The following is a 27,612-nucleotide window of genomic DNA, read 5'->3' as shown; positions in this document are numbered from 1 at the left end:
AGTATTGTTTACTTTTTTATTCTGCAGCAGGAAAAAATATCTACAAAAAATACAAAGCAGGAGTATTATGGAGTGGTACAGGAGAGTGGGAGACAAGAACTGACACGTTGGAGGTAAAAATATGTGCTCTGACTTCATGGTAAAGAAGGTAGAAATGTAGAGGTAGAAAACTCCTGTAACACACTGGCAGAGGATAAAGGGCACAGCCACATGCTACGTGCTCATTTTTGACTGGTCTGTGAGTGAGGGACCTGCCTAGTTTAGCCACTTTTTCTTAACTACTTTGCTTCACTGTATACATGATCTCACGAAATGTAAAGCCAACAGGAGACCCATTCCTATTTCCTGCTGCAACAGTGGAAAACATAAAAGGGTGAGTGAAAGGATTTATGACTGTATAAAACATTTGTTGTTAAGAATTCATACTAATAGAGAGCTGTCTGCAGTGCACGAGTAGAGACAAAATGCACTACAGCGATCCAAGCTATATTTTAAAAACAAAGTCAAAAGGATATAAAAAGCCTAAATTACGCAAGATAGTATAATGACAGTCTTGTGATAGTAACTGCCTTCATGCTCTTCTTAAAAAATAGATCCACTGTTTTAGTAACTTTTAAACCAAATTTTACATGAATGTTTTTTCTTTTCTTTTAAAATGTAAGAAATTATACATGTGTGCAAGATTTCTGAATGAAAAGTCAGGAGAAGAAACATTCTTTTTGCTTGTCCTCAGAGCAACTGTAGCAAGGCAAGGTAGAGAGACTGAATCAAGAATGACGTAAAAATTAATAAATTTTCATCGTGATTTAAATTGGTATTTTTTAAAACTAGCATTTAAACCATGACAAAATGCTTCAAAGTGTTAGGAAAATCTGTGGCCAAAACTTTATATGAACATTTAGCATCTATTACATTATAATGTTCTCACAAACATTTAAAGAGAAAAAAAAAATTTTTTACTTGAATCAATCTATTGACATAATTTGGATTAAGTGTGTGCATAAATATTTGAAGCATCATGGATACAATTGTATTATTATTAAAAACACCTCCTCTTTGATAATATTTAGTCACAGAAATTCTTTTTCTGCTTTAAAACTAGGATTAAATAGCAGAGTTGTGTGGGTGACAGTATAGTGGGTGTCTGATGTAGGCCACCTGACTAGGAAGAACAAGTGGATGAGACGTTCTAGAGACAGCTAGAAGTAGCCTCATGTTCACAGGCCCTGGTCCTCATGTGGGTCTTCTTCTATGGGACCCGATGGGATCCATCCAAAAGTACTGAGGGAACTGGCAGAGGTCCTTGCCAAGCCACTCGCCATCATCTATCAGCGATCTGGGTCAACAGGGGAGGTCCCAGAGGACTGGAGGCTTGCCAATGTGACGCCCATTTACAAGAAGGGTCAGAGGGAGGATCCGGGGAACTACAGGCCTGTCAGCCTGACCTTGGTACCAGGGAAGATTATGGAACACTTTGTCTTGAGAGAACTCACATGGCAAGTCCAGGATAAGAAGGGGATCAGGCCCAGTCAGCATGGGTTTACGAAAGGCAGGTCCTGCTTGACCAACCTGATCTCCTTCTATGATCAGGTGACCCAACTAGTGGATGAGGGAAAGGCTGGAATGGATATTATCTAAAGTGGATGTTATCTACCTCGACTTCAGCAAGGCCTTTGACACTGTCTCTCCTGGCATACTCCTTGAGAAGCTGGTGTCTCATGGCTTGGACAAGTGTACTCTTTGCTGGGTAAAAAACTGCCTGGTTGGACGAGCCCAGAGGGTTGTGGTGAATGGGATGAAATTCAGTTGGCAGCGGGTCACTAGTGGTGTTCCCCAGGGCTCAGTGTTGGGCCCCATTCTGTTTAGTATCTTTATCAATGATTTGGATGAGGGGATTGAGTGCACCCTCAGCAAGTTTGCAGACGACACCAAGTTGGGAGGCAGGGTCGATCTGCTTGAGGGTAGGATGGCTCTACAGCAAGATCTGGACAGGCTGGATCGATGGGCCAACGCCAATTGTATGAGGTTCACAAGGCCAAGTGCTGGGTCCTGCGCTTGGGTCACAGCAACCCCACGCCCCGCTACAGGCTTGGGGAAGAGTGGCTGGAAAGCTGCCCGGCAGAGAAAGACCTGGGGGTGCTGGTTGGCAGCTGGCTGGATATGAGCCAGCAGTGTGCCCAGGTGGCCAAGAAGGCCAACGACATCCTAGCCAGTATCAGAAATAGTGTGGCCAGCAGGAGCAGGGAGGTGATTGTTCCCCTGTACTGGGCACTGGCAAGGTCGCACCTCGAGTGCTGTGTTCAGTTTTGGGCCCCTCACTACAGGAAAGACATTGAGTTGCTGGGGCGTGTCCAGAGAAGGGCAACCAAGTTGGTGAGGGGCCTGGAGCACAAGTCTTATGAGGAGCGGCTGAGGGAACTGGGGTTGTTTAGCCTGGAGAAAAGGAGGCTGAAGGGAGACCTTATTGCTCCCTACAACTACCTGAAAGGAGTGTAGTGAGGTGGGTGCTGGTCTCTTCTGTCAGGTGGCTGGAGATAGGATGAGAGGAAATGGCCTCAAGTTGTGGCAAGGGAGATTTAGGTTAGATATTAGGAAAAATTTCTTTACCGAGAGGGTTGTCACACATTGGAATAGGCTGCCCAGGGAAGTGGTTGAGTCACCATCCCTGGAGGTATTCAAAAAGTGCGTAGACAAGGCACTTCAGAACATGGTTTAGTGGGCATGGATGATGGTTGGACTTGATGATCGTGTAGGTCTTTTCCAACCTAAATGATTCTATGATTCTATGATTCAACCACCCCAATATCTGTTGGAGGGACAACACAGCAGAGCATAAGCAAGGATCCTGGAAAGCATCAATGACAACTTCCTGATGCAAGTGAAACAGAAGCCAATGAGGAGAGATGCTCTGCTGGACCTTACACTCACAAAAAAGGAGGGGCTTGCTGGGGATGTGAAGGTTGAAGACAGCACCAGCTGGAGTGATCATGAGATGGTGGAGTTCAGCATCCTGAGAGGAGAAAGCAGGGCAAGAAGAAGACAGGCTTCTGCAAGTACCTAAGTGCTACCTAAGTAGCAAAAAGATGACTAGGGGAAATGTGGGCCCACTGCTGAATGAGGCAGGAGCCCTGGTGACACAGGACATGGAAAAGACTGAGGTCATGAACACCGCCTTTGCCTCAGTCTTCACTAGCAAGACCAGTCTTCAGGAGTCCCAGGCCCCAGAGATCAGGGACAAAGTCAGGAGCAGGAGGGTTGGACCAGATAACCTCCAGAGGTTCCCTCCATACTCAACCATATTGTGATTGTGTGATTGCATCATTGCAGAGACTGCATGGGCTATTTCCTTACTGAAAGAGCAGTTGAGATTCATTTTAGTCCCATGGGCAGGATGTTTTAAAAATCATACACTTGTCCTTTGCTGACATGAGCATTTATAAATATTGAAGTATTGGGCGGGGGGGGGCAGAAATTGCACCTCAGGTGGGTCTCCTAGCTGCTAGGTCTATCCCTTTAATCACTCCGTGGCTCATTAAGAATGCCATTATTCCTGAAAAGTGGTGAAGAAAAGATTGAGATATTCAAAGATATTATTTCCTCATAATCTATTAATCAGAGCATCCACAGATGCAGTGGAAAGTAGATATCTGAAACTCATGTGGGCAGAGAAAAGGAATGCGCTGGGAACATCTGCCAAGTCTGGCCATGTAAGGTAGGCAGAGCAGTGCCTATTCCACTGAAATCAGAGCTCTTCATGTGCTACTCAGGTGTTACAAAGATGCAGGCACATCTGGACATGCCAGAGGATACATCCTGAGGAAATTCCTTTGGAAAATTTAGGCTGATACAGGCTTGACACACTTCCTCTAGGTGGCAGCTGAGTAGGTATTCTGAGTATCAAAATCTTCTACTGAGATGCTTAAGCCTGCTGGTGGATCTAGCCACTGACACCTTGTCTTCAGGAGGAGACACATCTAGTCACAAGTAAACCAAATTCAGTAATTACTGTCAAGAAGAGAGGAAGCTTGTTCTCCTAGTTTGTTTTGGAAGATGTTGCATTTACCCTGTTAAAGCAGAAAACTCAGTGACAAAGTTGGGGTCGAGAAGTCAACTGAGCTCAAAGTGGCATCCTGCTACTACTTACCACATGAACTAATGCAAGAAGTCACACAGTCACTTCAAAGAGTAGCAGGATGAGAAAGTCTTTACGTATCAGTTTGTTGACTTCAGTTATACATGTGCATTTTTATTTCAAATTGCAGGAAATTACAAGAAAATGTAAACTAATGGAGTTACCATGGTTTTATGACTGACTTACGAGATTTTACCCTGCAGTTGAGCAAGGTAAGAGTGCACATAAAGCCAGTAAGTGAAGCAGACACCACTTTCTAATGTGTGGCAGAACACGAAGAATAGGAAAGCATATAAAGGATTTAACAAAGTCAATGTAATGGATATCCTTCTTTGATTAAAAAATCCTCTGACTTTTGGAAGAAGAGAATTGTTACAGATCTAGCATATTTGATTTACTTCCAAAAAGAGCAGAGATGGAAAACAGAATTGCACAGATTGTTGATGAGATGGATGAAGTATGGTTCATCAGAAAATTAAAGGATCTCTAATTTTTTGGGGGTCAAGCCATATTTAGTACTACAATGAATACCTTTGCACAAGAAGTCAGCATATGTCTAAATTTTTTTTGCCAGTAACATAATGTTGGAAAGGTCAGAAAATAATACATAAGAAATGGGATCCCACTGTGATTGGCCAAAAATTCCTAGGATGCAGTGGGCAGCGTGAGTATTAATGCCATTGTGCAAGGCACTAGTAAACCATTATCAGAATTAATGTTTTGATTGCCTGTGTTTAAAAAAGAAGAATTCAAGGTGAAATGAGTAGGGAGAACCTTATTAGCATAACCAGAGAAAGGAACAAGAGAAAATATCTTATGAGAAGAGATGATGTGAATTTGCCTTTCTTAACGTAGCAATTAAAAGCTGAGAGAAGATATGATTGCTCCATAAATACACAAGGGAAGAGTAAATGCTAGGAAGGAAAAATAATTAGTTCAGCCAAAGAACAATACCGAAACAAGAATGAATGGCTAAAAACAAAAGATGCAAATAAAACTGTTAGAAATGAGAAGATTTCTAAGCAACAAATTTGTGAAAGTCTGAAGCAGTTGTCCAGCTGGCAAAAATTCAAACTATTTTCAATAGAGAGTTGGACAAATTTAGGGAGCTAGACATGACTTATGCATCATGGTTGTCTGTGAGAGCAAGGATGTAAATTCAAGGACCCAGAAGTTTTGTTCCTGTCATGTGCCTAAGACATCTGGTAATTTTGTGCAGTATAGTAAATATTTACTTTCTGCAGCAAAAGATCAGCATACATGAAGAACGTAACAAAGCATATACAGAATGTAACAGAAAGTAGACTGAAAATGAGGGTGAAGACCTGAGATGAGCTAGTGGGTGGTAGTGCTAGCAACGGTTTGCCATGTGTTGCATGTATTTAGTGCAATAGAAACCAAAGTTAGGGAGAACTATGCTTTTTGAATGCCAACCAGTTTCCACCTTGAACTTTATGTGAGCTGTAACTGATTTATAAGACACTGCACATAAAATGACTATTAAAGTGGCATTTATGGCAATGAGAAAAGCATCCCAGCACCCTTGAAAGGAGAGGGGTAATGCTGAGGGGATGCTGTACAGCACTGTGCAGTGCAGGGTCATGAATGCCATACTGACACTGGGGCAGACCAAAGCAGAGCAACTTGTACCCAGCAACCTGTACCCTGTCAGAATCCAAGCTAGTTACAGAAGAGCTACTGATGGCCTTAATTTTCCCACAGCCCTGTGCGTAGGATTTTCTATTGGTCAGTTTTAGGCAGTTCCCCAGCTGGGTTGTTTATTTGCTTTCTTTGGCTTGCTCCCACATGCCAACCTGGGCACCTATCCTCATCTGCTAATTAGGAACAAGGATACAGGTAGAACTGGCCTTCTCAGATGGGCCATAAATTGCCCTGTTTGAATATCAGGCTTTTCTGCATCACCTACCTCATCTGAAGAGGAATCTCGTCTTTAAAAGAATGGCGCTTGCAATTCTTCAGACTAGGTTTTTTTTGTTGTTTGTAACTTTCATATTGTCCTGGAATAGGATAAGAGTTTGCAAATACTGCTGTAAAAACACTTGGGTCAAAAATTTCCCTGAAGAAATTTAATGTTTTTCCATTTAATTTGATAACTTCTTACTGGCCCCTGGGATGAAGAGATTCCTCAGTGTCCTGTGCATTCTTTGACACTAATGCAACATGCTCTCCTAGGGGACTGTTCTTCAAAAACGTGACCTTTTGCTAGGAAGGCAAAATAACAACTCAATTAAAAGAAACAACAAAGGTCACACCGGCTTCCCTACCCAGCTAGAAAAATAAAGCAGTGGAAAATGTAAGCTGCATTTACATTAACGTATGGGAACTCAAAGAGTATCATGTGGAAAACTCATTGGTATGGTAGAATTCCATTTTAGGATGCCTCTGGAGAAAGAAGTAATGAAGTTATTAAAATTTGTAAGAAAATCTATTAATCAGTCATGTGTTACAGCATTCAGTCTGGAGGAATGAATGCTGTCTGGGCAGAAGCAAACAGCAATGGGAATCATGGTCCCTGGTCTGTCACTGCTTCTTGTCTGATTTTGGAGAAGTTACTTATGTCTCAAATACGCAGCCTAGAAACAGCTAAGCACAAGAAGCAATGTAGGACTTTTCTCTTGAAGTGCAAATGTTAGGTATTAAGAGTGCTGTCAGTATCCCTTGACTACAGATCAAGTAGACCCATCCTGAAGCCATATTGCTGCTCTTATTAGCAAGCTACTCCATGTAATGCCTTTCACAGCAGCCAAGTTCCCTGGTTGCTCCTTGGGGAGACTTTTAGGGCAGCTAGCATTGCAGGGGTTATCAGCTAAGTGACATCTCTGAATGTAGTGGTTGTAAATATTTCTATCTTTCCACAATAAATGAATAAGAAAGCTCCTTCCTCTCTTACATGTTCATGTCAGGATCAAACACAAGATGACCTTTATCACTCTAAGCCTCATCTCTTTTTCTGTTGCAAAACTGACTTGCTGTTTACTTACTTCAGAGTAATAATTGAGACAAAATTCATTAGTGTTTGTAAATTGCTTGGAGGTACTGGGATGAGAGGAAGTACAGAAGTGAGTAGAGTATCTTTTTCATTAGAATTATATGACAGTGTCCTTAAGACAGTTTTCTGGAAATAGTTTAATTCACCACAGGCTTTCTAGAGCAACAGTCTTGGGAATCTGATACAAAACAGTGATGGTAGAGACTTCTTCCCAAATTCTCAGGAATATGCCCCTTCCAAAATTTGCTTTCAGGAATACATCTCTTCCAAAACTTGAGATTTCTCTTGATCAGAAAATTCAAAGGTGGTCTGTTTGACAAACACTTCACAGGTATGAAGTAGTTGGGTTTTCATAGTCGTAACTCTCCAAGGTCTTCAATGCACATCTCATAAATGTACAAACCCATACTCTTGCTCATTTGACCCTAGCCAGATATGTTGATATTCAGCCAGATTTTAGGTAGCCCCCTGCCTGCTGCAGAGTTTCAAGTTAGGATCCTGGAGGCTTATTTCTTTGCACCTCAATGGCTCTAGCCAGGCTCTGTTATGCAAAGCTACCATTTCCAGGGAGGAATGACTGCAAGGAAGACCTGAATGGGGAGGGGAGCTGAGAGTCTTCAAGAATTCAGAATGAAATTCTCGGCATGTTTCGTTTGGCAACATTCAACCCTGAAGTGCTTAAAAAAAGAACATTAGGATTGCTGGAGAAGTTCTAAAGGATCCATGTTGCTGTCGGCTGACATACGGGCTGCTGTTTCATCTCTGTTTCATGCATGCTAGGTCTTCTCCCAACCTCTGCAACAAGGGGACGCAGGTAAAGGCAAAGGATGAATTAGGGCAATGGCCAGCTAAACTGGTTAGCAGTAGTAGGTGGGTCTCTTACGGCAGATATGTGTCTCTGATGGGCCACGCAGCTTATTTCAGTTCATAGAAGTACTGCATGCTATAGCCAACTCCCAATCACCTCTCAGAGCAAGTGCCAGCTCTACTGCACATACAAAGTACAGTTACATGGAGAGAGGTCACTAAATTTCATAGGTGCTTTCAAGTACACACTGGGGAGCAAATGAGAGGCTCTGAGAAACATGCCAAACAGTTCCTTGAAATAACATTCAAGCTTTTTGGTGGATTGCTTTTATGAAAGGCACTGACAATGAACTGTCTGAGACTGTTGCCCTGGCAGGCTTTGTAGACAGCAGTTTACATACCTTTGGGTCCTAAAAGGTAGGTCAAGGTTAAAGAAGGAAAAAAATGCCCATGGTGAGGGGAGGGGGGGGCTTGCATAAATGAAAAAATGGTGGTCTCAATGGTGTTTTTATAGGAAAACTGGATTTTAGGTTAAACCCTCCTGAAACTGTGTAGGAAAGCTCTAAAAGAGAATATATCTTTTTTTTTCTCTGTCTAAAAAACAGTTTTAATTTAAAAAACATCCAGAAATTTTAAGCACAGACATATGTTTTCTGGAAGCACTGCTTTACTGAAAAATTTATACCTTATCCAACTACCTCCTTTCTAAGCAATCCTAGTTGTTGTCAGCTGACCAGCCAGCTATAAAAATAATGGGGTTCTGTAGATTTACTGATGTATGTAAAAACTGAGGCTTCAGGTAATTCTACATCTCTGCCAACTGTTCCATGAATGGTGACAAATACAAGCTTGCCGGAGGAGCTGCTTGATAAATGGAATAACTAAAGACTTCAGCCACATTCATAGTATCATGGGGTTTTTTTTCCATGACAGTCTTCCTTGTCAGCTGTTTGGAAAGCTATTTCTTAAATCAGAGATACATGTTTGTCCCTTCCTTCCTGTACTCCCCCTCTCCTCAGAGATGGCAATCTGGGGCTTTGCTGAAGGCACATGTAGTTACTTTTCAAGATACTGCAAATTCCACCTCCTTTTCTTAGAAATCTAGAGAGTTAGAAAATAATCTGTGCAGTTATTAGACCATAAGAAGCTCCAAGACAGCACATGAGTAAAATAATTTAATGAGTGTTCCTAGTGACAACCCTTGTGCTCAGAATAAAACAGGCAATAGCAAACTCCTTTCCAAAGACTTGAAGCTAGGAATTTTGTAGACTGAATTATTTGTTTCCCTAATGCATTCACCAAGTGCAGCAAGCTGATTAAAATACTGGATATTGTACAACCTTTCAGTTCCTGGTCTGCAGAGCTAAGCTTATGCATCACTAACCATATATTACAGGTACACACGGGTATTTCACATGTAAGGGACGATGAAAATAGAATTTGCACTGTCTGCTGGCAGGACACTGATTTCAACATTTTCCTTTTGGAACCATAAAAAGTAAATAAATCAAGATCAGGTTTTGTAGGAAGTCATTCTTCTTCAATGGGGACTGTACCCGTATGAGAAGGCAATGAACAGTCAAAAGCGATGCACCCAACTGTTTGAAGTGCAGCAGCTTGCAGTAAATATGTGATGACGGCCATTAGGCAAAAACCTTTAATACAAAATAGCCATTCTACTAGAGAATTTGATGGGTTACCTAGAAAGCGGCTTGCCAAAGGAAACCTTCTTCTGGGTTTAGGGGTAATTCTGTAATTACCTTACTGACTTAACTTTATGTTTCATTAAGAAACAAATTCACGTATTAATTTTACAGGACTTCTGTCAAGGGGAAACAGACTTTTAAGAAGCAGCAGAGGCTACTGTAAGCCATGTAAGGAACTTCTGAAATTCTGAAACTTTACTTTTCATTTGAATGAATTCCAAAACCGTGTAAGTGCAGACTAGAATGGAACAAAAATGAAAACTTCATAAAACAAAACGCTCATTAAACAAACGTGTAATTCAGAAGAGAGAATGAGTTTCTCTTTGTTACTAAACCCACAGTATTCAACTCTTTTTGAGCTCTGACTGGTAGAACATTGAAGTCACAGAAAGGCCTATTTTCTGGGGCTCTGAAAATTTCAAGCAATAGTTTCCAGGAAAGAAAAGCTAGAGTGAATGCAATTATATTGAATTAACTGCTTTGTACTTTTTAGCAAATACAGTCAGGACAGTTTTAATCAAGAGCATTTTACTACTTTAAACAATAATAGTATATTTGACCTTAAAGACTGTTTTTACAGGTGATAGTTCAATTTCTGCCATCAAGAATTTGTAATTTAAGGCTTAGATTCAGGGACATGAGGCAGAGGTTGAATTTACATGTATGCCAGATCCCATCAAAGTCAGTGGATCTCAAGCATAGGCTTAAAATTAAACTCCTTTTTAATGATAGTTGGGGTACACTGCCACATGTTTTCTTGAACCGGTGCATGTATTCAGCAAGCCACTGCAGCATGATTGTTATTTAAACTGTGCTGAGTTCAAAAGAGTTATAGTCACTGCCAAGTCATCTTTATTCACTGTTATTGTCACCTTTTAGCTAAGTGAACAGCATGGCTGGTCTGATAAATACAGTGGCTGAGAATACCTTCCGTACAGTAGAAGAGCAAGAAGCTCTGGAGATGTCCACCTTAGCTGACTGTAAGCACTACTTAAATTCAAACTGAAATTAGAGATAGCTGCCCCTTTATTATTAAAGGGCTGTGCCCCTTGTTAATACAAACGAGACTATTCCCTGTGACTCAATAGGAGCTATTTTGGTTTGCACGAGTTGCAGATTACAGAAAATTGAGATTAAGGAACATCAACTAAATTCCTTGTAGAAAGAGGGAAAAGAAGCTGTCACCCACTTGGAACTTGGCACTTTACTTTACCCAGAGGGAAAATTTAGTTACATTTTAAAGGGGCGTTCTGGTGGTTTCTAAATTTCCACATTCTAATTTGTGTTTTTAGACTTTGGGAAGTGTGAAAAATGGCTTTTTGTTTTAAAATTAGATGTGCATGTGAAACTCACATTGAATCTGCATAAGAATACATTATTTGGGGTATGCAAACACTTTCTTCTCTTTCAACATTAGTGACTTTTGATGCTGACTTTTGTGCATCAATATTTAGAGCTAAGTGCTTGGTGTCCATGAGTAGCTCCTGCAGCAAAAGGAAGCACAAATGCTTTCCCCGGTGCTGGAGCGCAGGGAGGCAGCTTGCTGCACTCATGTAACCCTGCTGTTGTAATGTGCCACAAGAGGCTGTAATAACAGCTGCACGTAGCACAGCAGGCCTGTCACTGCTCCCGTTTATGGCAGAGTAAACTGGGTTGAGGGAGAACAAAGGAGACGTAAAACATTTCCCCCCCCTAATTCAACTGCTTTAATGTCACTAAGCAGAATGCAAGTACAGCTGAGGATTTTGGAACCTTCCTTGGAAAGTTTGCCCCTGGGCCATTAAAAATGGTTAAATAATAAAATTACCTTGCCTCTTGATATCATTATGCTCTCTTTTTCAGATCAGCAATTTTATTAATAGATAACACCGATAAAGATTATTTTTATGAGATTTTTTAGGTCTTTTAAATATCTCATGCAAGTTTTCAGCTCTTTGGCTCCTTAGTGCTGATTAGGATGGTCTCTCTTTTTTCTTTCTTTCCCCTATTTCCAAAACAACTGTGAGATAAAATAGAAAAGCACACAGAGCTGAAGACACACACTTTAAAGAAATAAATCTGGCATGCAATTTTGAAAAATCTTTTCAGGTCAGTGTCATTTTTATAACTGATGTTCCCAGTTCTATCCTTCTTTGTATTTCTCCCCTCAATAAACAATCCAAATATACTTCAAGAGCTTCTCCCACGTAAGGCAACTTGAAAATATGGCAAGCAGCTTGATTTGGAAGTTCTTCCAGAATTTAGCAAGCTTACACATTTTACTGAACGATACACATTTCTTAAAACCTACTATCTGACAGGAACCCACTTCAGGTGCCAAGAAAAGTGATGGGAAGAACATACTTACATTTCAGCTCCAGTTTGATGAAGTCAGTGTTCCCCAGATTCTCAAGAAACACCCCATCTGAGGCCGACGTTTTGAAATAGAAAGAGATGTCTGCACTGGTTTCCCCTTGGAAGGTGGAGAAGTGAAGGTAGGATGATGAAGTAACAAAAGAAGCTGCATTCCAGTAATTCCCTGCATGGGATAGACAGGAAAGACACATGTTTCAGTACTCCCTTGAAGCTGTCTGAAATGTTGAAGCTTTTAATGTCAATATATGCTACAGTGTTGTCTATGCTGAAAAAGCCCCCAAACACCTTGATTCTACTACCTCCTTCTTGTTTTTCTGGATATGGCGTGTCAGGTTTCAGAAGTTAGAGCAAGTTAATGGTACATTTATTTTAAAGTTCCTAATTTATCACATTCAGTCATACACAAATGTGTTGATACTACATGTTTAGTATAGTAACACTGAATTCATGGGAGATCAGACAGATGGGCGAAACACTAATTTGGTGACTGCCTCACCTCAGGCACATGTTTTGCTTTCATACATTACCTCACGTGTAACTTACCTGTCTTCAAATTTACTCTACACAGCTAGACCCATATTTTCTGAAAATGTAGCCATGTCTATTAGAAGTCTATTAATATGTATCACAGGAAAAATCCAATAAATGAAGCTAAGCAATACAGACACAATTAACATATGCCCATAATAGCCTCTAATACATTTCCACTGGAGAAATATCATAATAATCCTCAAGAACTATGACAGTACTTCAGCTAGCATGTCAGCTGACATCCTGTGCAAGGTAGCATTACACTGCAAAGACAAAAATATTTGTAAGATATAGGTGATATGGCAAGCCAATGAGAGACTGAAACAGCTAATTCTGGTTTCATCAGAATGCTTCTGCTTATGTATCCAGATTCAGAAATTTATTAAAATATCACTCATTAACTCACCACAGCTGAGTCCTTAGTATTCCAGCTAATAAACACAATAAGAAACTACTTTCCATTCCAGTCAAAACTCCCAGAGATTGGTTTTCCATTATTTGATTACTGAACTAGGTGATAATGCTATTAGTTCTCTGGTTTGCACTGGATGAATATGAATGAGCATGCTGAAGCTCCAGAAGCTCAACACTGCTTATCTATAACACCACTGGCCCACACCCAAGTCTGAAGTGTTATAAATTGTGTAATTTATTAATCTCTATTCAAATTTAAATTGAACATCTGAATTAATAGAAGAAGGCTTTAGGTTTAAATACATGCATACTATTGCCTTCCATATTCCTCTCCCATCCCCTCCATTTAATTCTGCCTCTCTCAAGAATGCAGAATAAGATGCTTTGGAAAAAGAAGCAGCTTTCCATTTACTTTAATGCATCCCAGAAGGAAAGTTGTAACTGAGATTTTGTGTGTATGTGTGTACATGCATGTGTGAGCAGTGAAAAGGGGCTGAAATGGGCATTCATAACACAGATATATAGCTTTGAATTCACCAGTTAGGCTAGGTCAGCTGGTTTTCAACATGTTGTATTGGGTTTGTGTGGCAAGGTTTTGGTAGCAGGGGGGGTTACAGGGGTGGCTTCTGTGAGAAGCTGCTGGAAGCTTCCCCTGTGTCCAACAGAGCCCATACCAGCCGGCTCTAAGATGGACCCGCCGCCAGCCAAGGCCGAGCCAATCAGTGACAGTGGTAATGCCTCTGGGATAACATTTTTAAGAAGGAAAAAAGTTGTGGAACAGACAGCAATGGCAGCCAGAGACAGGAGTGAGAACATGTGAGAGAAACAACCCTGCAGACACCAAGGTCAGTGAAGAAGGAGGGGGAGGAGATGCTGCAGGCGCAGGAGCAGAGATTCCCCTGCAGCCCATGGTGAAGACCACAGTGAGGCAGGTTGTCCCCCTGCAGCCCATGGAGGTCCACGGTGGAGCAGATCTCCACCTGCAGCCCATGCAGGACCCCACACCAGAGCAGGTGGGTGCCCGAAGGAGGCTGTGACCCTGTGGGAAGCCCACGCTGGAGCAGGCTCCTGGCAGGACCTGCGGATCTATGGACAGAAGAGCCCATAGAGCAGGTTTTCTGGCAGGACTTGTGACCCCGCGGGGGACCCACGCTGGAGCAGTGTGCTCCTGAAGGACTGCACGCCATGGAAGGGACCCTCACTGGAGCAGTTCATGAAGAACTGCAGCCCATGGGAAGGACCCATGTTAGAGAAGTTCATGAAGGACTGTCTCCTGTGGGAGGGACCCCACACTGGAGCAGGGGAAGAGTGTGATGAGTCCTGCCCCTGAGGAGGATGAAGAGGCAGAAATAATGTGTGATGAACCGACCGTAAAACCCATTTCCTGTGCCTCTGCGCTGCTGGGGGGGTGGTGGTGGTAGAGAATCCGGGAGTGAATTTGTGCCTGGGAAGAAGGGGGGGTGGAGGGAAGGTGTTCTGAGATGTGGTTTTATTTCTCATTACCCTACTCTGGCTGATTGGTAATAAATTGAGTTAATTTTCCCCAAGTTGAGTCTGTTTTGCCAGTGACAATAATTGGGTGAATGATCTCTCCTGTCCTTATCTTGACCCACGAGCCCTTTGTTATATTTTCTCTCCCCTGTCCAGCTGAGGAAGGGACCTGGTGTCCAGCCAGGGTCAACCCACCACACATGTATTACTATGCACCCCATTTACCCAAATTGGTAATTTCCAGATTGAATATTATTGATTTCTATAGAAATGTCAATAATCTTCATCTCATAAACAAGCTTTGGCAAGAAAAGTCTGCTAATTAATCGCAAGGTTTTCCTCTGAAAACATTCCTAGTGATAAAGCAACACAGATAAAAAAGGTCTAGAATTTTATTTTCATTCATGGTCTCAGGTCTCTTTCCATCTCTCACTTTTCAGAGTGCTCCCTCAGTATTAGAGTTGCTTATGGTCTAGGTGCATGAGTGGTCTGTCAATAATCTGTTAGTACAGGATCCAGATGGACTTCTGTACACACTTTCCCACTTGCAGATGTACCTGGACATCTACATTTCCTTCTCCTGGGAGCTAGAGATAATGCTAGACGCTGGCAGAATCTCAAAACTGTTTTTATTCCACCTGCTGAATAAACTCACATGAAGTAAGAAGGACTTAGACAAAAAGTCAGGAATATAATCCTTGTTAAGGAGCTAATTTAGCTTCCCTGAATAACCTTGTAGAAATGCTTGCATGTCATTATAAATTAAATTAGTATGTTCGTCCCCTAGCTTTACATTTCCTGAATATTTAGCCAAGTTATAAGCCTAAACCACAAAGAACACACAACAAGCAAAAGAGCTGTGGGAGCTACAGGGAACCTACTATGAAATTCAAGTACTAATGGAGACAAACAGCTCTTCAGCGAGAAAGGCTCCCCAGCCACCTCACTATCCCAAACGAGACCAGGGTGAGTATGCAGCTGTGTTACTGTCCAGCCAAATAGCACGGCTGCCATGGGTTCTGCTGTCAGACTTCCTCCTCTGGCTGGGGATGCTGGTTACAGACCAGCCTTCCTGCCAGCATCATTCAGCCATCAGTCACTGCCTGCAACTCCCGTGTTCACACCACACTTACTTACATCTTCTGTGAGCCTAACACAGCTCAAGAACTACAAGTTAGACACCTATCTTAACTAATCACTTCCACTGATACATTGACAATGGCTTTGCTGAAAGGATGATATTTTTGTTTTGTCAAGTCCTGTCGCAATGAGACCCTAGCCCTTTAACTGTAGCCTCCACTGCAATATAGTATATTATTATTACTATTGCAATTAAGTAAGTAAGAGTAGGAGCTGCTATATGAAACAGCTCTTTATTGTGTAATATTTTATTTATATCTTTTTAATTATCTTGCAAACTGGAAAGCATTAAATTTAATTTAACATAGACTCTGTCTGCAATGCTGGGACACTCCGGGTTAAATCCTTAACTGTGACAGCACATCACCAAAGTGCCTTTACAGGGAATTAATTTTCAGTTGTATGTGAACATTCCTTTATATAGACAGAGAAGAAGATTTCACTTCCTTAGTTTTTAAAGTAAAATATAGATTTCAGAGTTATTAGGACTGGTATTGGTTGGGGGTTTATCCAGCAGGGTCCAGCCATATGGCTAAGATTTCAAGCCATCACCACAGTGCACTTACAAGTAGGACTACCACTATGAGTACAACTGCATGACCAGATAGGTGGATGGGTTCATATTGAAATGCATGTCACCATTTGTGGAAACAAAATTAATCAATGCTTATTTAGTGCTACATCTAGTCTACTGAAGAGATCTATCACTAAGGATTTTACATTTCATTCAAAATGCTGTGATTTGACTCTGCAGAAAGCATTGGCTGCAGATGCTACTGGCAAGAGGATAAATACAAACAGTGCAGATTGAATGGGAAAACCTGCAGCTTGAGACACACATTTTCAAAGACTTCATAACAAATTCCTATAAAGATAAAATCATGTTTTCACACATCGGTATACATTCATCTCAAAACACTTTCAGGGGAAAAAGCCATTTTATTAAGAGTACAATGGAAATGTTTTGCTAAACACACATAATGATTTTTATCAGAAAATGGTATCTTTTGATAAGAAAGGGGCTGCCTAAGGAAATCTTGAATAAAAATCCTTTTTACTCACATTATTATTGTTGCTTTCTAGGAACCTTTGTCAGTCACTATGCCTCAAAATTTCTTTGGCACATTGTCACACTCCTTTCCTCAAATGGTTTGAACATACTGATCCTACAGACATTTTTCTCCCACTTTAGGCTGAGCAAGAAGTAGATGGAGGAAACTGGGACTGGGACTTAAGCCACAGGGTAGATGTTATGGCAGCAGGGATACCAAACTAACAGGAGGTGGGAAAGGGAGTTTATTTAGAAAGAACACTCTAAATGAAAAGTTTGTAATCCATCCTGTTAATAATTATTGTGTCATGATTATTGCCTAGGAGGAACTGGACCTTACAAAATGGTGTGCTTATGGTACATGATTGAGAAAGTCTTGCAAGAAATGTTCTGCTTTGTAAGAAAGTCACTCAAGCTAGGAGGGATAGTAGTTTTCAGGGATGCAGTAGGCTTGGAAACATTAAGATGGGGAAGGCAGAAGGGCTTGTATCTTGAAGATGGAAAGAAAGAGGTGCTCGGAGACACACCATCCTTTTCTTTGCCCTTCCTCCCTCCAGACAGCTAAAATACCATAAAAGCCACAGACAACTTCTATTGCAGAGTATAGTCTGAAATACAACATTTAAATTTTATTTTCTTCTTTGTAACCTCATCTATAATTCTGTAATCAAGACCACAGCTCTGTTGTACAGCTCTGTTGTTTTAAGCTTGCTTAGTATTTAAATTTGATTTAAACCAATTAAACAGGTACAGAGCAGGTTGCTGTCATGGAAGCACAAATACAAATAAATCAAGACACCAGACAACCCTTTTCAGTTGTTTGCAACCCAAGATAAATGTGGAGATCCCCAAAATATGGCTGTGTTTTTCACAAAGTTGCATGTTTCTTGGTGATGACATTAAGCCTTAGGACACGGGAATGCAGAGACAGGCAAGTAAAGAGCTGACCACAGCCCCAGAGGAAACTCTGTCATGGATGTTTGCCTGGATCCAAGCAAGGATCAGAGCAATAGTTGTGCCAGAGGTGCTTCAATGGACCACATAACACTTCGTGATTCTGTTTTCAACTTGTGTCAACGTTGCTCACAGTTCTGGTTATCTGCTGCGGAAATTAAAATCCAACTCATTAAGCTCCTGCAAAACAGCCTTACCTCTTTTTCATTAGTTTTCCTAACCCAGAGTTACTGTGTTCTTTATAATTTGAATGGTACGAAGTGTCTCTTCTACTGCTCCATAAAGAATCAGTCTCAGGCAGAACACTGCACTATAATTACAAAGGTATGATTTTTACAAGAAGCACGGTAGTCTGTAGCCACAAGAAATCACCCAGACTACAAAGATTAATGAGAAGGGACACTTTAAATCTCAGATAAAAAGCTGAATAAAGACTTGAAGATTTTTCTCATGCAGTCCCACCTCAGGGAGGAGGAAGGAGATGGTTGCCATAATACTGACAAGGACAAATTCACCTCATCCTGAGTTATGCAACATGGACTGACATCTTTTAATTTGTGGTAGCTCTGTAACTTGATAACAGACTCACTGGGCTTATAGCAATCAGCCTTTCAGCTTCTCCTTTGCAATATTTTTGTCCAGAACTCCCTTGCTAGCTCCCATCAATATCTTCTTTCTTAGCATGATTGAAATTCAAGCTTTAACACCATCAATTTCACTTTTACATTTAAACCCCATTGAAATGGATAATGGCAATAGCAGAACTGTAAAAGACGTCAGTGCTTTTAGCCCTGCTAGGCAATAGCACTAGAGAACGAATGCTGCAATGTCAGGCAGCTCTTATGTATTACAATAGACCAAAAACCTCCAGGGCCCTCATCTGCAGCAAAACAGATTTTCTATCAAAACCATTATGTGAATAAAATGTAAGAATAGTCTCCTATTTCAGAGAAGATGGATGCGTGAATGGAAAACTGTTCTGTGCCACAAAGTAATGGATTGAGATTATCCATACAATTATGCTCAACAAATCAAGCTTTTTTTCCTTTCTTCTTTTTCCATTCTGGGAGAGAGGAATCTACTCATGCACACTCAGAGCAGTTTGGGTATCAGTACAGCAACAATCGCAGCTTTGATTCAAGTCTTCAGATCTGCATCGTGAGTGGAATTGGCCCTAAGAACATCCAAATTTGCTGTTGGACTTTATCCAACTTCATTGTCAATGAAATAAGGCAGGGAGAAGAAGGAAAGATATTCCAGTCAAAAAAGAAAGTCACAATTTATTCAGGAAACAAAAGAAAAGTCAAAGAAAATTGGCAGTGTTTCTCACACTGAGTTGCACCTTATTTTGAAAGGTGTAACTGCAACCTCGAAGCAAGGCAGGTCCTCTTCTGTCAATGGCACTAATCTGAGTGGGGCTGAGAGCACAGCTTCAGTCTGAGCAGGTCTGTGTGTTGGGGGGAGAGGAGAGCAAGGATGGCAAGTTGCCAGCATCGCAAGTCCTTTGCTAGGAGGACTACAATGCTGGTATCTTCCTCCTCACTGAAGGATCTGCTTGGTGTCATTTTTGGTTGTGCTCACATGCATTTACACCTTTGTTCTTCACTGGTCTGCAACTCTGTGCCACATTTAATACATGTTTTACTATACTACATACACTACACTTAATGTATATATAATTTACTATATATGGCAAGTTTTGCATATATTCTTTGATTTCTTTGGTACCCCTGAAATCAGTTTCACCCAGCTCCAGTCCTGAATTTATTTGACCATTGGTGAGTTGTTTATAGCCCTAGGGTCCCCTGTATCAGTCAGTGCCCAGTCTCATATCATCCCATGCCTGTACTCCTCTGCCCTGAATCCCATGTTCCCACTTTTCAAGGATGCTGTTATCATACCAGGTGTGTATTCCTCTGTATTGCACCATTATGTTAGTCGTCAGTATCTCATTCTGCACAAAGTAACTACTTTTTGCTAGCATATATATAAAAATGTGGCTATACCATAAGAAGATAAGCAAAAGTAAAACAAACTAGGCATAGTTCCCCTGTCATTAGAAAAAAAAGGTGTTTCAGCTAAACCAAGTAAAACAAAGCTTGAGGCAGGGCCCAAAAGAGTGCAAGCCTGGCAAGCCTGTGGCCTTGCATCCTCAGTACAATATCCACAGACTGAAACTAGAGATGGCGATATTGTATTTCTTGGGCTACGGGTTTACAATTTATCAACATCAAGGCAGAATACCATTTGAAAAGAAGTATGTAAATTACTACTTAATTTTAAATTAAGATGGTAGTGTCCTGATTTACTTAATCCAAACATGAATCAAGAAAAATAAACTAAATGGAATTGCTACACAAGATGTTGGCTTAATAGCAGAAAAGTCCTTTGACAACACACAGGAAAAATAATCCCCAAGTCAACAGATGAAGAGTGTATTAACACTGCATAACAGTAAACTGAATTACACCCTTTCAGGCTAAATAAAAATATAGGTCAGATTTCAATTTTCCAGATAAAACTAGCTCTGTATCTTTCAACAAAGTAACAAATGGCTGAAAGTCTGGAACAAAACCTGCTGAGAATATCAACACATCTAAAGATGAGTTCTGACTTAGCAAACCAGAAAAGTTAGCTCTGCTGTGGTGACTGTCACGCTAAAGACAATACAGATTTTAAAGATATTAAAAATAAATGCTAGTTTTTAGAATTTTTTTTTTTTTTACAATTAACTCAGTTCTAGTAGGCTGTAGCTTTGTAAAAGAATGTATTTGGAATAGACTAAAATAGAATAGACTAATTCAGTTGGAAGGGACCTACAATGGCCTAGTCCAACTGCCTGACCAATATAGGGCTGACCAAAAGTTAAAGCATGTTGTTAAGGGCATTTCCCAAATGCCTTTTAAAGACTGACAGGCATGGGGCATCGACCACCTCTCCAGGAAGCCTGTTCTAGGGTTTGACCACCCTCTAGGTAAAGAAATGTTTCCTCATGTCAAGTCTGAGCCTTCCCTGATGGACGCAGCTTTGAGCCATTCCCACACGTCCTGGCACTGGGTACCAGGGAGAAGAGATCAGCACCTCCCTCTCCACGTCCCCTCCTCAGGAAGCTGTCGAGAGCAGTGAGGTCACCCTCGGCCTCCTTCTCTCCAAACTAGACAAACCTCGAGTCCTCATCCACTCCTCAGAGGACATGCCTTCTAGCCTCTTCACCAGATTTGTTGCCCTCCTCTGAATGTACTTAAGCACCTTAACATCTCTTTTAAATGGTGGGGCCCAGAACTGCACACAATACTCAAGGTGAGGCCACACCAATGCTGAATACAGCAGGATCATCACCTCTTTTGACCGGCTGGTTCTGCTGTGTTTGATGCACCCCAGGATGCAGTTTGCCCCCTTGGCTGCCAGGTCACACACTGCTGACTCTTGCTGAGCCTACTGTCAGCCAGCACCCCCAGATACCTTTCTGCAGGGCTGCTCTCCAGCCACACCTCTCCCAATTTATATTAGAGTCCAGCGTTACTCTGTCCCAGGTGCAGAATCTGGCATTTGTTCTTGTTCAGTTTCATGCCATTGATGATTGCCCAATGCTCCAATCTATCTAGATCCCTCTGCAAGGTCTGCTGTCCCTCAAGAGAGTCAACAGCACCTCCCAGTTTGGTATTACTAGCAAAGTTGCTAATAGTGCATTCAAGTCCTGCAACCAGATCACTGATAAATATATTGAACAGAACTGGCCCTCAAATCAAGCCCTGAGGAACACCACTGGTGATTGGTCACCAGCCAGATGTAGCCCCATTCACTGCAGTCCTTTAAGCCCTGCTGTTCAGCCAGTTCTTCACCCAGCACACCATGAACCCATTCATCCCACAGCTGGGCAACTTGTCCAAAAGGATTCTGGAAGGCATAGTATCAAAAGCCTTACTAAAATCCAGAAAAACTACATCTACTGCCTTCCCTTCACCCACCAGGTGGGTGAACATATCGTAGAAGGATATCAAATTAGTTAGACAGGACCTTCCCTTTGTGAACCCATGTTGACTGTTGCCTGATGATTGCATTATTCTTTAAATGCCTTTCAATAGTACCCAGTATAATCTCTGTAATTCTTTCAGGAACTGAGGTTAGACTAACAGGTCTGTAGTTTCCTGGGTCTTCCTCACACCCTTCTTGTAAATTGGAATAATGTTGTCTAACTTCCAGTCAGCAGGGACCTCCCCAGACTCCCAAGACCTTTGGTAGATGATGGAGAGGGCTCCTGCTGTAACATCTGCTGTCTCCTTCAGTACTCTGGGATGAATCCCATCCAGCCCCATGGACTTATGAACATTCAACTGATAGATACAGCTGGTCCCTTACTATTTCAGTGTCTACAAATGGAAAGTCACTGCTCCCGCAGTTGTGGTCCTCCAGTTCAGGGGACTGGGCAGCCCAAGGTCTATCAGTATTATTAAATACTGAGGCAAAAAAAGCATTGAATACCTCCACTTTTTCTTCATCCCTATTAGTCAGATGACCACCTTCAACAAGTATCAGTCCAATGTTCTCTTTAGGCCTCCTTTTGCTATTAATGTACTTTAAAAAGCCCTTCTTGTTATCTGAAACAACACTGGCCAGTTTCAACTCTAGTTGAGTTTTGGCCTTTCATGTCTTCTCCCTGCATAAATGAACCACAGCTCTGTAATCTTCCTGCAAAGTCTGACCTTGCTTCCAGAGACTGTACAATTTCTCTTTCCTCTTGAGCTTCACAAGGAGTTCCCTGTTCAGCCAAGTTGGTATTCTGCCCTGCTTGCCTGACTTATGACACAGTGGAATTGCCTGCTCCTGTGCTTCTAAAAGGTGGTTCTTAAAAACTGACCAGCACTTGTGGACTCCTAAGCCCTCAAAAGCATATTCCTAGGGTACTCTGCTAAACAGCTCCCTGAATAACTTGAGGTTTTCTCTTGTGACGTCCAGAGTAGCAACTCTGCTCTCTTTTTTCTCATTACCCTTAAAATTTTAAACTCAACCATATCATGATCACTGTGGCCAAGATGGCCACCTACCATCACATCTCCCACAAGTCCTTCTCTATTCACAAATAGCAAGTCTAGGAGGGCATCTTTCCTAGTTGGCTCACTGAATACCTGTGACAAGAAGTTATCTCCTACAAACTTCAAGAATTTCCAAGACCTGCTTATCACAGCATATTTTGGCTAATCTAACTAAAACTGGTTTCTTCTAAATACCAGGAGTGTTAAAAACCCTGAGAGATGGAGGGAATCTGGCAGAATTGGGCTGCAAGTCCACCTTTGGATTTGCAGGAGGCTTGCAGGGGTCTAGAGTTTCAAAGCCAGGAAGAGATCAATATGTTCAGATGCAGGCAAATGAGAAAGTACAACTGAACTGAAAAGCTGTGCTTATGGTTTTTAACCTCTTCGATTTCTATACTACACGTCAAACTCAAAGTAATTCCTTGAGGCTTCTCTTCTGGAAGTTCATTGCATGCATCTTTTATGAAAGTGAGGTCCTGAAAAAGGTTAACTGTCTCTGCGCATTTGGGTGCTGATCTTCCACTGATGCCCTTGCCTCCTCCAGTTGTGGGAAGGTTGTTTGGTCTCCACTCATAGTCCTTTGACACCTCTTCTTATACTGCAAATGCCAAAACTCCTGCATGCCTGCCACTGCTGTGACAATGGTTGATCTCATTACAGAATTTGTCACCTTTTCACACAGGCCTAAGGTCTAAAGCCCCAAACTCCTTTATGCAGAAAAAGATACTGAGAAGGATACTGTCTTTCAGGAATTACAAATGCAGGCTAGCCTTAAATTGCTTATTTAGAAATGAAAGAGTCTCTCCCTATTATCTGGGGTCAACTTGAGTACTATGGTCAGTAATGAAGGACATAAACCAGCTTACATTAAGATTGCAGTACAATGGATAGCAGTTTATCTCCTTGCCATTATAAATTATCTGTTTTCATAAAGATTCTCAAGTGACATAACACTTACAAGACATAGATCAATGGATATAAAAACAGATGCTAAAGTTTGCTTTACTCTGCCAGTCACTCTATTTGCTGAGTGAGGAAAAAGTGCAATCACATTTATCAGTGAAATGTTGGAGTCAACGAAACAGATTCAGTGATGCAGAAAAGTTTCCAGCACCTGCTGTGTTACCTGCAATCATCTTTGGAAGATCATTTTTCAAAAGTCTTGCCTCCTGGTCATAATGCCTAATCACGATGCATACCCTGTCACTGCTGGCATCATTACTTTCATCCATCTAAAGAATGAAAGGTCCTGATCTGGCATGGTTTACAACCTGGAGCTGTGTAATATGCTGATGGAGCTTTAATGATGCATGTAAACTCGTGTATTTTCAAGGGAATTTTTTTAAACAATAACTGACCTGCAAACATCAGCTGGATCACCCCTGTGCCACAGTCAACGCAGTGTGTAGGAACCCTGCCATGATGCCAGAATGGTAAACATTAAATACAGGAACCTGCTGCTGCCCACAAACCATGTTACTAACTGTGAGGATCTGATTATCTATTGCCTTGTAGATATTAGTGGGAGTTTATAGCTGTGCAAAACAATTGTAATAGCTTACCATTCCCATCTGATAATACTGCATAACCACTGTATGCTCAGCACGTGACTGTGCAAGATATAAGGCAAAGACACAAGGACAATAATGTAAGAAAACAATGACCTTTCTTAAAAGCTCAGTTCCTCTGTGGTACTAAATTTATTCCCTGTTCTGTGGAGATGAACTGCAGGAAAGGGTAGTTCTCAGACCCTTCCTTTTTGCTCTCCAGATCCTTGGTTAAGTATGTGGACAATGAGATGCAGCTCTAGAGTTCAGCAGAGGCATAGAGCCATTGCACTGGCCCAACACCATGTGGACAACATGATCCAATAACCATTTCTACTTCTGCCATTCCCATTTGCTATACTTGGCGTGACTTTTTATAAGAAGAATGTGCTGGGTAATCTCTATGCATCTCTCCTCTATATTTTCTCATTTCTGGAGGGAAGTTTCTTTGCACAGGGTGACATTTCTGTTCCTATGTGTGGCTTCAAAGTGATCAGTGTTTGTCTATGGATCTGGCTTCAGTGTCCTGGCTCTTTGACCATCTGATTTGTGTTCTTTCTCCTTGAGCAGCTTCACTTGCACAATGGAAAGTGTTCATCAGAATTAAAATGTAAGATGCAATTTAGTCTTGATGTAGCACATTAACTATTCTTCATGTCATTGATTCCAGAATTACCTGTTATTCACAAAGATCATCACATTATTTTGCTTGATCTTCTATTACTGGATGGATTTCAGAGCCTTCTGAACTAAAACTGAGAATATTTAACCCACAAGATGTGACTAGGTCCTTTGATGAATCACAGTCCTCTGAGCTTTGACGAAACCTATGGCTAAAACCATTTGCTTGAAGTATTAATTTAATTCAGCAGGTGCACCCTATACAAAGTTAGGCTGTTCTACTGCTTATCTGTAGAATGTACTTTCAATGACTCCTTTGTTCATGTCCCAATCCCAATTCCACAGAAATTAAGTAATACTTAAGATGTACATCAAACCTACAGTTAAGCAGTAAAACTATAATCTTCATTCTCATGGTGCCACTCCAGTTTTATGTCACTGTAACATTATTCCAGGTCCAACTTCCCATAATATATTTTCTAGGCATGTGTTTTTTACTGATGGTTGCTATTTATACTATCTAGGTCATCAATCAGGAGCATTTGTGGAGAACTTGAATTCTAGAGATGGGCATCCTGTGCTGAATCCAAACAGCCAAGGGCTTAACACCTCTGTGACCTCCCAGTCCTAGACTGCTCTAGGAACTGAGAAGAACCAGTGGAGTCTACGTTATGGTACCGTTCCACCCCATAAACTGAAGCTTCGGCTAGAACGTCTGCTCTATTATGTTCTCTGGCCCTGGCCATACTCCTTGAATAAGCCTGTGCTGACCTAACCTTTTCCCCTTCATTCACTAATACCAGACTTTGCAAGAGGGTATTTGAAAAATAATTTTATGATTCATTTCTATATCGTCTATGGTAGAGAAACTTCTCATGGCTGCATTTGAGCCTTTCTTCCATTTGCTGCCTGTTCCCTACCTCTAAAATACCTCATCAAGACTATCACTGTACCTGAAGATCTTACTGTGATCTTACTAGATATCACACTACCTCAGCAGTGTTCTAAATCCAAGAATGCAAAGAAAGAGTACGTAAAAAATTTCTGTTTAGAAAGAAAAGTTTCCTGTATTAAGTGGTCCCCTAGAGCCTTGTGCCTGGCTAGTCTCCTTTTATCCACCTTTTTTAGTCTTACCATTAGTGCCATTGTTAATACTGTTGTCTTATCAGAGACGAAAGTTACTCAGGTGAGCAGCTGTCACTCTTTGAGCAGTCATTGGCTAGTCACTTTTCAAATATCATATAGGCTCATATAGGTTCATATCATATAAATGCAAGCAAATATATGTAGTGTAATGTCCTGGGTTCAGCTGGGATAGAGTTAATTTTTACAGGAACCTGGGAGGTGGGGGGGGCACAGCCAGGGCAGCTGACCTGAACTAGCCCAGGAGCTATTCCATACCATGGGACATCATGCCCAGTATATAACTGGGGAGCGGGCCAGGGGGGCTCTCTCGACTTTCGGTGGGGGAAGTGGCGGGGTGCCGGGTTCCGGGTGGTGAGCAGTTGCACTGTGCATCACTCCTTTTGTATACTCTTTTATTAGTACCGTTGTTATTGTTGTAACTTTTTTGTTGTTGTTGTTGTCCCAGTAAACTGCCCTTATCTCAACCCTCGAGGTTCCGTTTGGTTTTTTTTTGTTTGTTTGTTTGTTCATTTGTTTTTTTTCTTTTCTCTCCTCCGATTCTCCTCCCTATCCCACCAGAGGGGGGCAGGAGGAGTGAGTGAGTGCCTGCGTGGTCCTTTGTTACTGGCTGGGCTGAAACCAAAACATGTAATAGCAAATCTAAATCAGAGCCCTAACTAAATTTTTTTAGACTAAATAGGTCATTGTACGGAGAGAGAAGAAGGGATCTATTCCACTCCTGTTGCAGCTAGTCATAAAATTCTTATGGACTTGAGTGGTAGCAGCACTGAGACTGAGAATCTTAAATGTATATATATGTTAAAAATGCCCTTATGAATTTAACAAGGATTAAACCAACCAGAGTTTATAGATATATAAGAAAGACCTATACATAGCACCACCCAATAGAAAATTATTAGCTTTAGCATTCCAAAAAAATCTAGTACCAATAACCTGTGTTAAAAGTTTAACTTCTCTAGACACCCTTTCAAACCTCAACTATTCTGTGAAAGTATGAACAATGACCTGAGGAAAAAAAAGGTTCTGGCTTGAATAAAAATGGCAAGGAAATCAATCTTCTTCAAAAATTGAAATGGAAGTATTTTGCAGGTGAAATGGTTTGTGAAAGCAAACCACTCCTACACTCCTCTACATCTACAGGAGACTTGATTCTGACCTCTTTCACATCATTCTGGCATAGCTCTACTGTTCATGGCATTACACTCAATTTATACAAATCTGAGAACATTTACTGAACACTTACTTCAACTGAAAGAGAAAATTAAGTGTGAAAAAGATGTCTCAAAAAAGAAACAAAGATCTTTCTTTCTCTGCCTTCCATTTCTTTCTTTCCTTCCTTCCTTCCACTCTCCTGCCCTCCTACCTGCCCTCCTTCCTTTTCTAGGTCTTCCCATGCTAAATGTCTCTCTACTAAACAGTCATCCAGAAACTTGGACTTGTAAAGGAATGTTTCAGCTGGCCTATAACAAAAGATTGCAGAGAAAAACTGCCTTAAGACATTTTACAAAGCATGGCACAAAGTGGGAAAAGCATGCACATCTAAAACTAGATTTCCAGAACACAAAAGGAATCCCTTGCAATTAAGATTTTTATCTGAAATGGAAGGCTGACTTGGGGTAAATGCACTGTGCTATAATTCAGTCATTCTAAATTCAATTTCTTGGGTCTGACATT

At 41.2% G+C, this 27,612-nt stretch overlaps 1 protein-coding gene across 1 annotated transcript in view; it reads right to left on the bottom strand.

Annotated features, from left to right (window-relative positions):
* CNTNAP2 (contactin associated protein-like 2) overlaps positions 1–27,612 on the bottom strand; it is a 1,206,765-nt gene that overhangs the window by 113,182 nt on the left and 1,065,971 nt on the right. Inside the window, exon 16 of the mRNA XM_010581816.1 lies at positions 12,003–12,173. Coding sequence (XP_010580118.1) covers positions 12,003–12,173 — 171 coding nt within the window. The remainder of the gene's footprint in view (positions 1–12,002; positions 12,174–27,612) is intronic.

Source organism: Haliaeetus leucocephalus, unplaced genomic scaffold, assembly GCF_000737465.1.
Source record: "Haliaeetus leucocephalus isolate CR32 unplaced genomic scaffold, Haliaeetus_leucocephalus-4.0 Scaffold808, whole genome shotgun sequence".
In the NCBI taxonomy this organism is placed as follows: domain Eukaryota; kingdom Metazoa; phylum Chordata; class Aves; order Accipitriformes; family Accipitridae; genus Haliaeetus; species Haliaeetus leucocephalus.
Note: the sequence above shows the minus strand (reverse complement) of the source record. Positions and strands in the feature narration are given on the sequence as shown.